Source organism: Anomaloglossus baeobatrachus, chromosome 1 (assembly GCF_048569485.1).
Source record: "Anomaloglossus baeobatrachus isolate aAnoBae1 chromosome 1, aAnoBae1.hap1, whole genome shotgun sequence".
Taxonomy (NCBI): domain Eukaryota; kingdom Metazoa; phylum Chordata; class Amphibia; order Anura; family Aromobatidae; genus Anomaloglossus; species Anomaloglossus baeobatrachus.
This window is the reverse complement of record NC_134353.1, coordinates 758,893,086-758,910,901: the sequence shown is the minus strand read 5'-3', so window position 1 is coordinate 758,910,901 and position 17,816 is coordinate 758,893,086. Positions and strand designations below refer to the sequence as shown.

At 44.6% G+C, this 17,816-nt stretch overlaps 1 protein-coding gene across 1 annotated transcript; it reads left to right on the top strand.

Moving 5' to 3' along the window:
* The first annotated feature begins 133 nt into the window (after positions 1-133).
* On the top strand, positions 134-12,704 carry SPRING1 (SREBF pathway regulator in golgi 1). The gene is made up of 5 exons (XM_075341849.1): positions 134-446; positions 4,118-4,274; positions 6,688-6,836; positions 6,938-7,051; positions 10,959-12,704. Exons 1-5 carry the CDS (start codon positions 336-338, stop codon positions 11,040-11,042), a joined length of 615 nt encoding a protein of 204 aa, XP_075197964.1. The 5' UTR covers positions 134-335; the 3' UTR covers positions 11,043-12,704.
* Positions 12,705-17,816: the final 5,112 nt, after the last annotated feature.

Here is a 17,816-nt window from a genome sequence, read left to right as displayed (position 1 = left end):
CGTGACAGAGCCCGTGCGGACCTAATGACGTCACCGCTGCGTGCAGAAGATAGGTGCACACTCATACGCTTCCGGGTCATTGTGACAGGTCATGTGACAGCTCAGCTTTTCCGGACTGTCACTATGGGAACAAGGCGCTTACACAGGAAGTGGAACCACTGCACGGATCACTTCCGGGGAAATAATATAAATAGGAATCATATGGTGGCTAAAGAGTAGATAGCGGGCTCGGAGCGGCGCAGCAGGCTCGTCTGGCCGCTGTGAGGCGCTATGCCTAGTCCGGCGTGTGGCGGGCGGCTCTGCGGGTTATAGACCGTGCACGGGCAGCGGCCAGGATGGTGCAGGTGGTGGCCATGCTGTGGAGGAAGATCCTGCGGAAGAGATGGGTGCTGGGCGTCGTGTTCGGCCTGTCCCTCATCTACTTCCTCTCCAGCACCCTGAAACAGGTGAGTGCGGACAGGTCATGGCCGGGGCGGCTGGGGTCGGGAACGGCTCTGTGCAGTGGAGGGTCCATCATTTCTCTCCAGTATATACCATTGGAGCTAAAATTAATCTATTTGGCTATTTTATTATTTTTCTTAATTCCCAGAACACCGATGACCCGCTAAATGGTTTTACAATAAAGATGACCGGAAAGTCACGTGTTTAAGGGGGTTTGCCCCCACTGTTCACCTTAACCCCTGTGCTGGAGATATGACTTTGGTGCTGAGTGCAGGAGAACCTGTGCCACTTCACAGCTCCTGGCCACAGAGCTGAGTCATGTGACCAGACCGGCCTCTCAGCCTCCTCCAATTGGAAGAGCTCTTAGGGGGGAAAGCTGCTTTTCTATTGGCTAAAAGGACAGGCCTAGTCACATGATTCTTCTCAATCAGCCATTGTGTGTAATGATGATGCAGGAGGAGAACTTGTAATTGTATAGGGTGGTCCAAGAGTAAAGCTGGGTTCACACTAAGCGCCAGCGACGTCGCTGTTACGTCACCGTTTTCTGTGATGTAACAGCGAGCTTGTAAGTTGCTGTTATGATCGCTGCTTAGCTGTCAAACACAGCAGCCGAAGCAGAGATCATAACGACACGCGTCGCTGTGCTGCAACATGTGCAGAGAGCAGGGAGCCGCGCACACTGAGCGCTGGCTCCCTGCTCTCCTAGCTACAGTACACATCGGGTTAATTACACCGTGTACTGCAGCTACATGTGCAGGGAGCCGCGCACACTGAGCGCTGGCTCCCTGCTCCCCTAGCTACAGTACACATCGGGTTAATTACACCGTGTACTGCAGCTACATGTGCAGGGAGCCGCGCACACTGCTTAGCGCTGGCTCCTTGCTCTCCTAGCTACAGTACACATCGGGTTAATTACCCGATGTGTACTGCAGCCACATGTGCAGAGAGCAGGAGCCGGCACTGGCAGTGTGAGAGCGGCGGAGGCTGCTAACGAAGGTAAATATCGGGTAACCACCTTGGTTACCCGATGTTTACCTTGGTTACAGCTTACCGCAGGCTGTCAGACGCTGGCTCCTGCTCCCTGCACATTCAGGATTGTTGCTCTCTCGCTGTCACACACAGCGATGTTCGCTTATCAGCGGGAGAGCAACAATAAAAAAACTAACCAGGGCTGTGTGTAACGAGCAGCGATCTCACAGCAGGGGCCAGATCGCTGCTCTGTCACACACAGCGAGATCGCTAATGAGGTCACTGCTGCGTTACAAAAACCGTGACTCGGCAGCGATCTCGCTGGTGTGAAGCACCCCTAAGTGGACAGTGTGTAATAGGGCTATCAAGCATGGTGTAAAGGGAAACTGACTCGGTTGCCCTCAGCAACCAATCTGACTCCACTTTTCATTTTACAGACTCTTTGGAAAATGAAAGGTGGAACCTGATTAGTTGCTAAGGGCAACAGTCAGTTTCACTTTACACCATGTTTGATAACCCTATTAGATGTACTGTCCACCTGCTTTTGGACCACCCCATAGAAGGCCCCCTTCAAACGTCCGTGTCTCCGGTATGTGTTTGGTCCATTTCCTCACGTGCCTGAGACACAGGCACACGTAGACCCACTAACATCAATGGGTCTGCACTGATGTCCGTGTGGAGCATACATCGGCTCCACGTAGACATGTCTGTTTTTCTCCGGCATCACGGACCACACGGATGTAATCCGTGTGGCGCATCGGAGAAAACACACGTTTCTGTGAGATAAAAAGAATTTCTATACTCACCTTCTCCAGTGCTGCTGTTTCTGCTGCTGGTGTCACTCGCTTCCGACCCCCACTCATTATGCTCATTGCATATTCACTCCTTGCGGGCTGGAAGCAGCGGGGAGTCGGTAGGATTGGAGACCAAAGATCTTCACCACGGACAGCGACGCCAGGAACAGGTGAGCAGAAAGCTCCCATTCTCCGTGTGTTGTCATGGAGAACACACGTGTGCCATAAACACGGCTCACGGAGGGCAATACGCACCTTTTGGTGTGTGTCCCCTGAGGCTGTCACCAGTCACCACAGAGGTACTGCACCTTAGGGAGAGGTGTGGTGCCCCATCTTGGGTATAAAGCAGGCAATCTCCCGATTCACGTACCAAAAACCTGCAGACACCCAATTGTTAGCTCATACATTAGATCATGGCCGGGGCAGGTCCCGTTAATGCTTAGCGACCATTAATCTGGTTATGGCACTTAAGCCCCGTGCACTGTCTCTGAAACCAGCCTTGGGGTGGAGCTTGCTGCTTGAGGTTTGAGGAAAATGGGCGGAGGTAAGTTTGAAAGTTGACGTCAGTCAGGAGCGGGGAGAAGACCAACTAGGCGTCTGGACCCTGGGGTCTCCCTCAACCCTGGTGACGTTAGAGTCCCAGAGAATTGGGGGAGGGGTGCCAGACTCCCCTATAGTCTTATTCCACAAGCAACAGCTCTCAGTGGAGGGATTTGTATGCAAACGGGGTCCCAGTCCCTAGGCTAGGAAGAGACTTCAGGACTTCCTAGTAATACCGGAGGCCAGGGTGGCTGTATGCACCTTTGGGCCACAAGCAGAACATGAATCCGCTGGAAGGGGGGGGGCCACACAGGATCAGGGAGCCAAGCAGGCAGAACTCTTTGAGGGTCCGCGGTCACTCCCTGCTCAGGGCACTCTGTGGAGGTGCAGGACAGGCAGGAGAGTCAGCACAGATGAGACTACCAGGAAAGGCAAACAGTGGAGAACCGGTACTGGCCTCACTTACTCGGGATCAGCGGATGCCCATTACTGGAGATCCCTATATACCGTGGTGGACTAATCTGGCTGTTAACTGAGAACCAGTACAGTGAGTAAAAGACTTATTACAATGCCACGGTGTTGTCTCCATTCCTCCTGTGTCACATCATGCCCTCATAGACTTTTCAGATTTCCAACAGTCGCCCCAGGGTCCTACTCCACTTGTGGGGAGCAAGATTACTTCAGCTGCGCCATCGTCACCTGCCCTGGGGAACACAGAGCACCTCAGCGGCCCACATAGCTGCAAAACCACAGGTGGCATCACAAACTTTATTTCCTTGTAAATACAACTCCCATCATCCACTTTATTATTTAAAAGACACTGCCAGGGTCTTGGAGCTGGACCCCGCCACCGCTGACAACCCTGGACTAGTCCGACCCGGTTCAGAGTACCCCTTCTTGCTCCCCACAGGTGGAGCCAGACCCCGCCACCGCTGACAACCCTGGACTAGTCCGACCCGGTTCAGAGTACCCCTTCTTGCTCCCCACAGGTGGAGCCACCGCTGACAACCCTGGACTAGTCCGACCCGGTTCAGAGTACCCCTGGCCCTGGAGTGGGTGTCATGAGTAACGCTTCTGGGAGAATATTCTGCTCTTCTGCAGGAGTCTCCATCACTTCATCTGTCTTGTAAAGGAGCTGTCCGATCAGCTGGCTGGCAGTCTTTGTTAATTTAGGATGAGACTGATTTATTTGGGCTTGTTAAAAGTAAAAGGCAGATTATGTATCTGTCACTCTCCTGCAGTGTAGGAGCTGCCCTGGTAATGGGAGACTATGGTGGATTGATGGTTTGTGATTATGAAGTAGATCTATGCATTTACATCTAGGTTTGTTGGGACCTGACTGTAATATATATATTTTCTAATGCCTCCAATAGGAAGAAAAGACCATCCGAGACAGAACGCTTCTCCAGACTCTAGATCGAGATCAAAACATTCACTGGAAAATACAGTTTAACCTTGGAAACAGCAGCAGGCCGAGTAACCAATGTCGCAACTCTGTGCAGGGCAAACTCCTCATAACAGACGATCTAGGTAAATAAAAGCGCACATCCATCAGACATTACAACAATGTGCCTGATATTGTGAAGATCCGCCATATGCAGCTGACACATATCGAGGCGTGGATTTATGATGAACCACCAGGACTTAAACAGTGGATCCATTAAAAGTGTTGCTTGACAGTTAGATAAGAGAGGGGGAAAAGTAAAGCTTCACTATTGCCCTTGTCATGCTGGTTCCAACCTGCCTCTCATCAGATTCCCACGAATACAGTCCATTAAATGGGCTGTCAGCAGACGTGTGCTCTTAATTTCAGCATAATAGGCCATGGTTGTTGTTTTAATACAAACAGTATTTTATCAGCAGAAGATTAGGCCAGCAGTATTAAGCCCCATCACATAGTGATGTCATTAGCGAGATCACTGAAATGTCACAGGTTTTGTGATGCAAGAGCGACCTTGCTAGCGATCTGTACGTGTGACACATGGCAGCGACCGCCCCCCGCTGCGATATAATCGATCGTACCTGAACGTCCTGGTTAGTTGTTGTGTTTTTTTTTTTTTTATTTATTTTTTTTTTTTTTTGATCGTTGGTGTCCCGCTGGGAAGCATGCATCGCTGTGTTTTTGCTTTCTTTTCAATGCCCGTCAGAATAGCTGCTGTGAGACAGGGTCTGAACTAGTGATGGGCAGTCCAGCTCTTTGGTGATCCGGTTCCCATGGCTCCGCACCAAAAACAGCCGGATCTTTCAGATCATTATCGGCTCCTTATTAAATGTGTTCACCCCAGGTGAACACATATTGTAAGATTATAGGAACGCTGCCAGAACCCCACCCATGGCTAAACCCCGCCCACTTACAAGTGACCAATTATATTGTTGAGTAGGTGGACGGTGTTTCAGCGGCGAAAAGAGCAGTTTAGATATTTTTGTGGCTCTCTTGTGATCCGGCTCCTGTCAGTCACAGCAGGGAGCCGGATCTTTTGTGTCGGGTCGTTCACGACCGACACATCACTAGTCCGAACTACCGCCGAGGATCACCGTATCGTTGCTGCGTCGTTACTTAGATCTGCCTGTTTGACAGCCCACTAGCGACCATGTAGCAAAGTTCCAGCGATCCTGACCAGGTCGTATCGTTGTCGGGATCGCTGGAACATCGCTACATGTAATGGGACCCTTACACCTCCATGTGCAGCGTAGACTCTCTAATCTGTGTAACACCACCACTGATAAACAGCTTGCTCAAAGTGTAGATGGCAAGATGCCAGTCAGGGGTGTGTGCGGGGGTTATACACAAAGCAGAGTAACATCTTCTGCTCTATCTAAACCAGACAGAATGGGTATTCCATGAAAACTAAGCAGAGCAGTCCCGTAAGTAACGCATTGCTGGAGTTGGACTGTCCTGGCCTATTGTGCTGCTCTCAGATTATATAGCAAAACCCGACCCGCACATCCAACAAATGTGAACATGTGCGAACTGAAAAAACATAGTATAAATGTATACAGTTGCACACTGAAAGCCAAAAATGTACAAGGGAAAATATGGCACTGCATTACTACAAAAGATATTTAGTTTATGTATTGGCCAATACCTTGCTGTTGGTTTCCGGGCTTACATGCATTGGCCAATACAATACATAAACTAAATATCTCTTTTGCAGTAATGCAGTGCCATATTTTCCCTTGTACATTTTTGGCCTTTTCAGTGTGCAACTGAATTTATAGTTTATATAGCAAAATCCTGCTGACAGGTTCCCTTATAAAAGACACACAAGTCATAGGAAGCTGAATGGCAGACACTGACAGCATTTATTAAAGGGCTGAATGCTTTATGCATGATAAATGGCATTGTGGGTTATAAATCAATAGAAAATGTAAAATATATAACTGGTAGAGGAAGGCTAGGCCTACTTACTTACCCACCCTCTTATGTTTTGTGACTCTAGCATTACAATGTTAAAGGTACTTGGATTTGACATGTCTGCAGACTTTAAATTAGTTGTACTACTAATGGCAGGCTACCAAGCTTTTTCTCACTGGAGGAAGTTGCCACCTTGGCTCTGAGCAGGACTGCAGAGGTGGCTTCTTCCATTGGTGATATTAGCCTGCCATTAGAAGTGCAATATTGGGCTGCCTGACCTGTGAACTTGCTGTTATGGGGACAATTGTATTTTGGCTAAAATTGGTGCCTGGCTTCACCCACCGCTGTGGCCTGGACAGCTGAGCTCATAGGTGAGGCGGCCACAGTATGACAAGTGGTCACACTGACCTGCGTCTACTGTATCCTGGAGTTGCCCTGAACTTGCTGTGTCCAGCTCAGACTATTATACACAGCAAATAAAAAATGGCAGCTGTTGGAAGTGTATTTTCTTAGTAGGTCTTGATCGAGACATTGAGCTGGAAGTACATTACACTTTTTTCACTTCCAGTCATCCATCCATTTTAATAGGTTACGTATGTGAACGCAAAGAGCTGCTAGCAAATGGCTGCTGCAATGTCCTGGCCAGTACCAGACAATATAACTGTGAGAGCTGTCAGCCCAACGGGTGCTGCCGTGTCTATGAAAACTGCGTGTCTTGCTGCCTGCAGCCCAACAAGGTGTGTCCTTTATATTATGTCATGTTGGGCAAATTTCAATGATTATATCAAATTAGATAATCTGAATATTTAATACATGTGACATTTTCTCAATACTTCAGCAACATATATTGGAACGTTTCTTACGAAGGGCTGCAGTTGGCTTCCAGAACTTATTCATGGCTGTAGAAGACCACTTTGAGCTGTGCTTGGCCAAATGTCGAACATCTTCACAGGTAAATGATTTGATGCCAAGTTGTTCCAGGAACATTATATTGAAGTTCCTCAGAGCCAGTTTGCAGCACTGACCCTTTGTCTCCACTCTTCCATATTGTAACGACTTGGCACAGTACCCTTTTAACATTTTCTGCAGGTCAGCACAATATATTGCCACCTTTTAAATAAAACGATCTAATGCTTGTATGTTACCTTCCTGATGAAGGGTGTAATGCTTCATCCAACATGTCTTCTCCATGTAGGTCAGGAGCTGGGACTGAACCATACCTGACAAATCTGTCTTCAATATCAGCTGGCAGAGCTAGTTCCGATCTTGGCTACATGTAGATCTGGCAATCATTGGTGTCATCTAAATGGCTCCAGATTATCAGTCTAAACCCACCCCCTGTGTGATCGCAGGGATCAGACGTATCATCATTCGTAATGGGCGAACCCACAGACCTTTGGGATCAGAAGGTTTAAGACTGGAATTAATCTGGATGCTTTCAATCATATGTGTCTATGGGGTCCCAAGTATAGTATTTTTAAAGTGGTGGTAGAAAGGGCTCAGGATTAGAGCAGGTGCAATATAGAGTTTTAACCCCCCCACGAAGTGGTAACATTACTTCCATGGGCCATTAATTTCCCTCATACGTATTCATGGCTTCCTCTGCTCACTAGTAGTCCTGGCGTCTGGTTAGTCAGACTGTGACATTTACCCCCCCCCCCCTGCCACCCCCAACCTGTGACTGCTTTGATACATACTAGTGGTCTACAGGTCACTGTAGATTGGTGTAAAAATAAAAAAAACTGTCATATGGTTTCCCATACTGTGATGCCCAGTACAGATAAAGCATACTGCTGCAGCCCCTACTTGTGTGCTTATCTTGGCTGTGTATCAAAATAAGAGGAAAAGGATTCTGGCCAGGTGGGAGCAATGCCTATTAGACCTGCAAATCAAAGTCTGTGGAGCCTTTAAGAGTCTCGACACAGAAACTAGCCCAGGATTTCACTGTGAGCGCCCTCGTTGGCTGCCGGCAGTGTTTTCTCTGGCTGGTCTCCCTGAGATCAGTGATTGTTGTCTTATTGGTCTACTAGGCATTGCTCTCACCTGGCCAGAATCCTACTCCACACTGAGGGGCAATACCCCGAAACAGCTGACTGTGGATGGATATTGGTATTTCCCTTGTCATATCTTTAACCTTGTCAAAGAGTTGGATATTGACTAAAAGGGCCACTTAATATGGTGATTATGGTGGTCTCCTAAAAAGAGCCACTCCTTGGCTAGGTCCTTCCTGGAGGGATATCTGGCTAGTTTCTGTGTCGAGACTCCGAAGAGAGGCTCCGGACTTTTTTTGATATGTTACAATCCTGGCACTTTACCCAGCTCATCCTGATTGCCCTGGGTCAGTGGCAATTTTGGAGATATAAGGGGGTTAATAACAGCTCACAGCTGCCCTGAAGCCTTAGTTTCGTAATGGGAGGTGCCTGAGGACCCCACCGCAAATGGTAGTCTATAGGGGGAAAAGAAAGGAATACAAACACCGGAAAAAATCCATTATTTTAAATAAAATACATAAAAACACCCAATTGCAATGTAATGCACACAAGGTCCCAATACGATCCTGGCTCTGCTACATAATGAAGTCATAGCATGTGGGCACAGAACTGTCAGCACACTGGGAGACTGACTGAACTGCGGCTATAAGTAGTGACCTCACTCAGTTTATCTATGGGCACAGCGGGAGGTTTCCACATTACCCCACCAGTGACTGCAGGGAAAACGCCCCTCAATTAACTTCACCTCAGGTGAATGGAGTTCATAGACCTACATCTCCTGCAGAAAACAATGTGTGGTGTTTGTTTTCTCCTGCGGTCACTGGTGGGGTACCATGGGAACCTCCAGCTGTGACCGCAGACAAACAGCGTCACAGCTGTGGCTCAGTAAGTCTTCCCTCCCATCCACATCGATGTGTTCCATCTCAGGTTCTCCACGCGTTCCACTGCACTGCTGGCCAGAAGCAATCAGTATCGCTGGATGTGGTGGGTGTGGATCCACTGCAGGTCCTCCTGTTTAGCTTCTGAGTGATTGCGGGGTCCTCTGTCTTCTGTTTTGGGGGTGTATGCTTTCTATAGTGAAGTCTTGCTGCATGGACACTTCTTCATTATAGAACTGCGAGCAGGTCTTAGTTTCAGGGAAATGGTGCATATGTATCAGGCTCTGTGCCCACGTGTGCGTATTGCATGCAGTTATGCTGCGTTCTGCACCGCAGCATAACTGCATGCGTCCTGCGTCCCCAGCACAATCTATGAATGTGCATAATCCATGCACTCGTTGTGTTTTAGAACGCAGCGATTTGCATGCTGCCAAATCACTGCATTCTAAAAAGCAACATGTCACTTCTTTCATGTGCTTTGGATGCATCCCCACTCTGTTTATGGTGAGGGCTGCTATCAGAGCGCATGAAATGGGCTTTCCATTACGGACTGTTTCTACAGCGATTTGAAGCGCACGTGTGCTGTTCAAATCGCTGCAGAAATTTCTGCAGGGACACAACGCAACGTGGGCACATAGCCTAAGGGTAACTAGCAGCCCCAGAAGGAAAGTGTTAATGCTTCAGGTACGTACTACATGCGCACGCTGCATCTTTTTGTGTTCACAAACTGCAGCCAAAACGGCACCTTGTCAGAGCCTGGAAATGTCAAATGCGTGTAATCTTTGGTGCGTTTTTCACACAATGCGTTTTTGCTGTGTTTTTGTGACAAATGTTGACAAACGCAGGAAGAATGAACATGCTGCATTTTATTTTTTTTTTTTTCAAATCTGACTGAAGAAAATCGCAGCATGCTGCTTTTTTGCGAGTTTCTCGAACCGTTTTTCTCAATGATTCCCTATGGAAGCGGATTAAAAGTAGGATCACACACGCGCACCAGCGTTCAGATTTGCGAGTGTGGCAGGAACTATGCTCATTAAATATTCAACAGATGAATGTGACATCACATTCCCAAAGGTAATTAACTGACACATGTGTAATCACTTATCTAGTTAAGATGTTGCAGGAAACTAGCATCGCATACGTGACACACACGCGAGCAAAATCATTAAGTTATTCAGAAATGGCATCGCACTTGCGTTGTACTCGCACCTAACGAACTAAAATCAGCCGAGTTTTTTTCAGCCCAGTCGGACCGATTTTACTCGCATAGATGTGTTTCCAGCCTTAGGAGAATGTAATTGACTATTGCAATATAGTGTATGTATAATACTAGGGATCAGATGACTGTAGATTCATGTCCCGAAGGACTAAAATAAGCTAAAGTATAAAATCTCACATTTCCTCCCCTTTCACAATTAAAAAATGAGCATATTTGGTATTGCTGGAACAGTAAGTCCAATTTATCAAAAAATAAAACTAACCTGTGGTAAATACTGTAAATAAAACATAAAGTGAATGTCGGCATTGCATCTTTCTGTTGCTGCCAAAAGAATACAGAATACTTGTGGGTCTTAAAGTGGTTTTGGGTTTTTCTCTCCTGCAAATGTTTAATGCATTGATAATTAAAGGTCAGAATAAGCGATGACTGCAGAATCCGGCTCCTAGTACTGGTCTGTCCAGTGTTGGGTGCAGATGGTATTTGATTAGATAGGTCCTGTGCCCTGACATAATTGATGTTGCTCAAACCTCTTCTTGCCAAATGCCTGCAATTAGCGCAAACTATGCCCTGTTAAATGTGATAATGGTTCACTTGATTACATGATTTACGACGTATTCCTAGTGTAAAATGTTCCCCATGCTTGCCATGTGACCTGCTTCTGTGTTGCCTGTGCCATACAATCTTACTGGAAGCAGTAATTGTAAGGTGAATAGAATTTCAGAACTGCATTTAGTTGTATATATCAACATAATTTTAATTTTTCTCCTTTAGAGTGTGCAACATGAGAACTCCTACAGAAACCCAATTGCAAAGTTCTGCTATGGTGAAAACCCACCAGAACTTCTCCCCATGTGAGCAGGCCCTGGAGGTAACCAGATGACTCGTGTTCAGGGCGTTGTTACAGAAGACTACGGGTACCACATATGCAGATGGCAGTGATCATCTTCTGTTATTAGCTGTGATTTAAGAATGTTAGTTACAGATAGTGTCTTCATGTTCTGGTATGCACCGAGCGCAACGTATAATCCTCAGAACTGTAAAGAAACCCTCCCTGGAAGTCTGAAGCAGCAGTGTTTACCTTCTCTCTCCTCTCCATCCCTTCTACTCTGCATTGGTGACATTGACACACAAAGTGGGTGGATTTGATCACTTCTAAAATGGACTCGCATGAACCTGAAAATGAAGTAAAGGCTTGACTCTTTTTGAGTAGGAAAGACTACACTCCAAACACCATTTTGTGCGTATATTTTCAAACTACCTCCGGAAATGCTGCTAGGTTTTCTCTTCCCAGTTCTGACATCAGGAGACTCTGGCAGTGCAGTCACAGAGCAACCATATAACCTAATCTCCTGCACAGCAACTATGCACTGGACCCTTTAATAGAGGACTCTCCATCTTGTGGAGCCCATCTACCACCGCTGCGGGCCGCTGTGCCTCTTGAGGATCTCTGTGTAGTATATCCTGGAGACTTCATATGCCCAAAACTTTTTCTAGTCCATGACTTGGCCCCATGTTCACAGGAGTATGGTGGTGTGTAAACTTATCAGGCACCCAAATGTATTTTTTCTTTTTTTTTTTTTTTTTTTTTTTTTTTTATTTCTTGTATAAGTTTTTGTTGCACTTTGGTTACAATGGAACTTTTATTTAGGTTTCTGGAGCACTGATTAGGAAACATGTAACAACAAATAATTTACAGCTGGATATTTGCTTTCCTGAATTAGTTTTTCATTGTCTATAGTATGGTGAGCACTGTGTAGCAGTTGGAGCATTAACTCTGAGCATAGTGTAGGAATATGGTACTCAGTGCTGTTTTGCTTAAGTATTCCATATTTTTATATGTATGGGGAGAAATGTACCTCACCCCCTGCCTCCCCAAAATCCCTGTATTCTTGTCGTATATTTTTGTGATAACTTATTAAATGTAAATATGTTGCTGTACTATATTCAAATGATTGTGTAGTTAGGTGTTTGAGAAATCTCTGCTACTTCAGAAAAATGAGGGATCTGAGATTTTGCTACTGACTTGTGATGGGTGGACCCAGACTGAAACTCCTGGATCTGTGCCGTTTCAAAAGTAAAAGGGGGGGGGGGGGGGGATTAGAGCGGTATGCAGTCCCTCTTAGTTTAATCATAATGTGCTTGCTCCGTACCCCCCAATCCCTTCTACCACCATGCTTGTGCAGCTAGCTCAGGGAACACGGTGGAAAAAGGAAAATAAAAATTCAGTAGTCATGTAAAGGCTGTAAACTTGTGTTCACCCAACAACTTATTGTAAAGTTGCCTGTACTGTTCTCATCGAATGCAGGGCTGTGGAGTCGGAGCTCATTTTGGTGGAGTCTGAGTCGGTATAAAATGCACCGACTCTGACAATATATAATAAATTGGGGACAGTAGTGCAATGCAGAGTGATACATTTTTCTTTCATAGGAATTTGGGAAAGTTATGAAATGTCCTATAAATGGCTTTTCTATTCCTGATTTAAGGCTGCATTCACACACAGCGTTTTTGAGGATGTTTATCAGCTGCAAAAGATCAGCTTTTTAAAAAAACCGCATCACCTGAAAGGGTTTTTGAGCTCATAAATAATGCTTTCAATAGCAAAAGCAGATTAGAAAATCGCCACAAACTGACATGCTCATTCTTTGTGAGGAGCCTTACAAAATGCTGTGTCTGAATGTCATGTCTTGAAACCCATTGCCTTTGCTGGGATGCCAGAGTCACTGCGTTTTACTGAATTATTTTGCCATCAATGTTTGATATGTTTGTGACAGAAATTGTTAGCAACACACTGGCAGTAAAAGATAGTAAAGCTCATCACGCCAGCCAGTTTCTCCAGGCCTTAGTGGAAAAAGTTCTGCAAGATTAGGAATGCAAAAAAAGAACAGGTTCTTGCTACTGTAACGGACAATGCTTCAACCATAAGTACAACTAAACTGATGAATGAGAGTAATGAACAACAGCTAGAAGAAAATTTAGGATTTAGTGTTTGAGATGGAGCCACAGCGCTGTTCATATAACTGAGAAACAGATATTACAACAGAAGAACAGCAAAATGATACTTTAGGATGAGATGATCTTGTTGAAGCTGCTTCAAAACACTTTCATATTCATCACATGCGCTGGGTTGTCCACACGCTGCAGCTGGCAATAAGAGTCTGGAAGAGGGACCTCTGTTTTACACATCCGGTTTGGTGGATGTGGCGCACTCCAGTACAGAGTATACAGTATAGTGGCAGCGCGACAAAAGCCGGTCACATACTGTCATGTGACCCGGAAGTTGTGGCGCTGTCACTGTACTGTATCGTACTGTACTGGCCAGGGCTGTGGAGTCGGTAAGCCAAACCTTCGACTCCGACTCCTCAAATTCTCTTGCTCCGACTCCGACTCCGACTCCGACTCCGACTCCTACATATATTGCTTATAGTTAGGTGAAAAATTTATTGTAGTACATGAATATGTGTATGTGAACATCAGACATTTAATAATTTTTATGATACAATAATCAAGATATTTGGATAGAACATAAAATATATTTATTGGAATACAACTTTAGAACACAAAAAACTGTAATAAATTGTAAATATGTAATACACTATGTAATATACAGTAGATTACATATATATCTTGTGTGTGTGTGTATATACACTGTATGTATGTATATATATATATATATATATATATATATATATATATATATATATATATATATATATATATATATATATATATATATATATTTTACATATTTACAATTTATTAGTTTTTTGTGTTCTAAAGTTGTATTCCAATAAATATTTTATGTTCTATCCAAATATCTTGATTATTGTATCATAAAAACAATTAAATGTCTGATGTTCACATTGTACTACAATAAATTTTTCACTTAAATATAAGCATTATACTAAATGTTGTTATTTAGTAAAATATTCAGCACATTCTGCATTGCACTCCTGTCCCCAATTTATTATATATTTTAGGAGTCGGAGTCGGTGCATTTTATACCGACTCCGACTCCGACTCCACCAAAATGAGCTCCGACTCCACGACTCCGACTCCACAGCCCTGGTACTGGCGTGTGCAACATCTGCCAAACCGGCGAGAAGCCGGATGTGTGAAACTGGGTGTATATGCCAGTGGTAGAAATCTGATTGGAAAAGTGAGGAAATTGGTTATTGCCTGCCCGAACTCCCTAAAATTGATTCAATCTTGAAGAGACTTGCTGGGAAAGGGGCAATTGTTGATCAGGCCACTAACTGAGGCAGCACTTATTTAATGACTGAGCGATTGCTTGAACTAAAATCGTTTCTTATAGATATGGTGAACCCTCAAGTAACCTTAAATGAAGGTCAATGGACACAGGTGGCTGAATTGTAGGAATTGCTTAATCACCCATTTACCGTGACTAAATTACAAGCTGAGGATTTAACTCCTGGCATTTTTATAAGGGAGTGGGAGAACTTGCTATTTTGCGTGTCCCAAAGAGGAGGTTTAATCGCAGATGACATTTCTGCTTCAATGAAACGGAGAGAGACACAGCTATTGGAAAATAAAATTCTTTTGGCAGCTGTTTATGTGGACCCAAGTCATCGTATACTGCTTGATGATCAACAGCTTACTAAAGGAAAAGAAGCTTTGAGTGAGGTAGCAGTTAGGATGAGTGGCTACAGGACTGCCAGGCGGAAGAGGATTTGGGTCCTGACAGTGCTACTGCTGCCATATCTTCATCCTCATCAGATAGAGTTTAACTTTGACAAGTATTTGGATGACATGGAGCAGCAAAGTGTTGCCGCAAGGAAAAAGATTTCACTCCGTCTCCTATAGCAAGCAGATTGACCAGACTTCAGTACAATATTTCACTTGCTCTCAAAGAAATAGGATAATTCAAGCGTTCATCAAAACTGAGTGTGCATGAGGCAATTCCTTTATACCTGGAAATTGTTAGAGCTGTTGCCCATGTGGTTACGGCTTTGCCTCCAACCCAAGTTACTGTATAGAGTCTGTTCTCTAGACTTAAAGTTATTAGGTCAGATTTGAGGTCATCTGCGAAGGAGGATCTGATGGAAGCAATTCTATTACTTACAACAAATTCATGGACTGCACAAATTTTATTTACTAGTTTTTTGCCACTTACATAGTGTATTACATAGTGTTATATATAAGTGGCAAAAAAACAGTTTTCAACAAAAACATACTAAATAATATTTAGTGTATTGCTTATATTTAAGTGGAAAATTTAAAAGTATTGTAGTACAATGTGAACATCGGACATTATTGTATCATAAAATGATTTAAAGATATTTAGATAGAACATAAAATATATTTTTTGGAATATAACTTTAGAACACAAACTAATAAATTGTAAATATGTAATACAATGTCATTTTATATAAAATTATATATATATATATATATATATATATATATATATATATATATATATATATCCACACACAAGATGTATAATCTACTGTATATTACATATTAAAACCAGGAGAACAGAGTAAATATGCTTCAAAAGGTATCAAAAATGTATTAACAAGTTATTGAACAAATAGTATCAAATATAAAACAGGCACAAGAGGAGACAATGATGTAATGATGACTTCTATAGCGTCTGGTCTCTCCGCTGATGAGGGCGGACCTTCTGGGCATTCTAATTCAAATATAACATCTGATTCAATACCCTCTGGCGTGATAACGAGATTGAAGTCTTCCATGCATGCCTCACACAAAACATCCAAAAAGGTTAGTAGGGCATTGCAAGTAATTAATCTTTCTACATATATACTGTCAGAGGCTCAGGTTGAGGTTCTCTCCATGGGCCTCTCTTTCTCCCCGACTAATTCTTTTGATTTTTTTACAGCCATGAAGGATTTATTTTTGTTTTCACGGAAGCTGGTTTTAAAGAAACTTCACAGTCGTGACATGCCAACTTTCGATTTGGATAGTCGGGCAGAGAGAGAGGCTCTAGCAGTTTTGGAGGAGCTCCAATCTGAACAACAACCCCCTGACAGTATTGGTAGGTTTCCATCTTGCATCATGCCTAGGTCAGTTAAGTTTCCCCCCTTGTCATTGTGTCCCTCTGTTGATATTTTTACCAAATTAGTTGTAGATGACTTTACACACTTGTCATCTAGACGGCACAGTGATAACCTTACTTGTCAACAGAGGTCTGCCCTCAAACAATTGGAAACATGGAGGGACGTACTCTTTAAACCTGCTGACAAGGGGGGAAACATTGTAATATGGCCCATCATCAAATATGAGAAGGAGGCTTTTCGCCAGCTGTGGGATAAGGATACTTATCAAAAGCTTGATTTTAATCCCATCAATTCATTTTCCAGAGACCTCTTGCTTATCCTAGAGCAGGCTTTTGACAGCGGTCTTATTACTAAGAAGGTTTTTGAGGGACTTTTGGTTAAATTTCCCAAGGTGCCCACGTTTTATCTGCTCCCCAAGATTCATAAAGATGCCGTCAATCCGCCGGGCCGTCCCATTGTGTCTGGTTTGGAGGGAATGTGTGACCCGGTGTGTAAATTCATTGACTACTACCTTAAACCCCTGGTCGAGACACTTCCCTCCTACCTCAAGGACACAACGGACGTGCTCAACAGGATTGACGGTATCTTTATGGAAGCGGACATGTTAATAGTCACGGCGGATGTTGAATCACTTTACACCTGCATCCGCCATGAGGACGGGTTGGCGGCAGTCCGCTTCTTCCTCGGGACCTCCGGTCGGGACAGTGAGATGTGTGATTTGATACTCCAGCTGCTCCATTTTATCCTTACCCATAATTTTTTTACTTTTAAGAACTCTTTTTACCTACAGAAGCGCGGCACTGCGATGGGCGCGGCCTGTGCACCCTCGTATGCTAATCTCTTCCTGGGTTTCTGGGAGAGAACGATTTTTGGCGACGAGGGTGACATGGCCGTGTCCCATGTGCAGTGCTGGCTTAGGTACATTGATGATTTATTGTTTTTCTGGAGGGGTACGGTGGAGCAGCTGGAGCTTTTCATGGGCAGACTTGGCATGAATCCTTTTAACATCAAATTGACTTATAAATTTAACACCAAGCGCATTGACTTTTTAGATATTCTTATTGATGTTGATGATGGAAATGTGATTCAAACTGATGTATTTCGCAAGTCAACATCCGTCAATGCGCTGATTCATGCCTCGTCTGCCCATCACGCATCTACAATTCGTTCTGTCCCTACCGGACAGTTCCTGAGGATGAGGAGGATCTGCTCCTCGGACGCCAAGTTCGAGGAGCAGGCCGCTGACCTGATGTCCCGCTTTCGTGAGAGGGGTTATAGCAATCGCAGTATAAAACGTGGGTACCTCAGGGCTAAGAACACTTCTCGCTCTCAGCTCCTTCTTTCTAGACAAAAACCTCCTCAGGATTTTTCCAGTGTGAGATTTATTACCACCTATAATAGTGAGTGGCAGCAGATGAGGGCCATCCTTAATCGTCACTGGCCTATCCTGAGGACGGATCCCGCTTTTAGGGATTCATTATCTGACTATCCCCTGATGACGGCTAGAAGGTCTTCAAATCTCAGGGATCAGCTTGTTCAGAGCCACTATGTTCCGCCTCCGTCCGGGTTTCTTGGCTCTACCCAACCT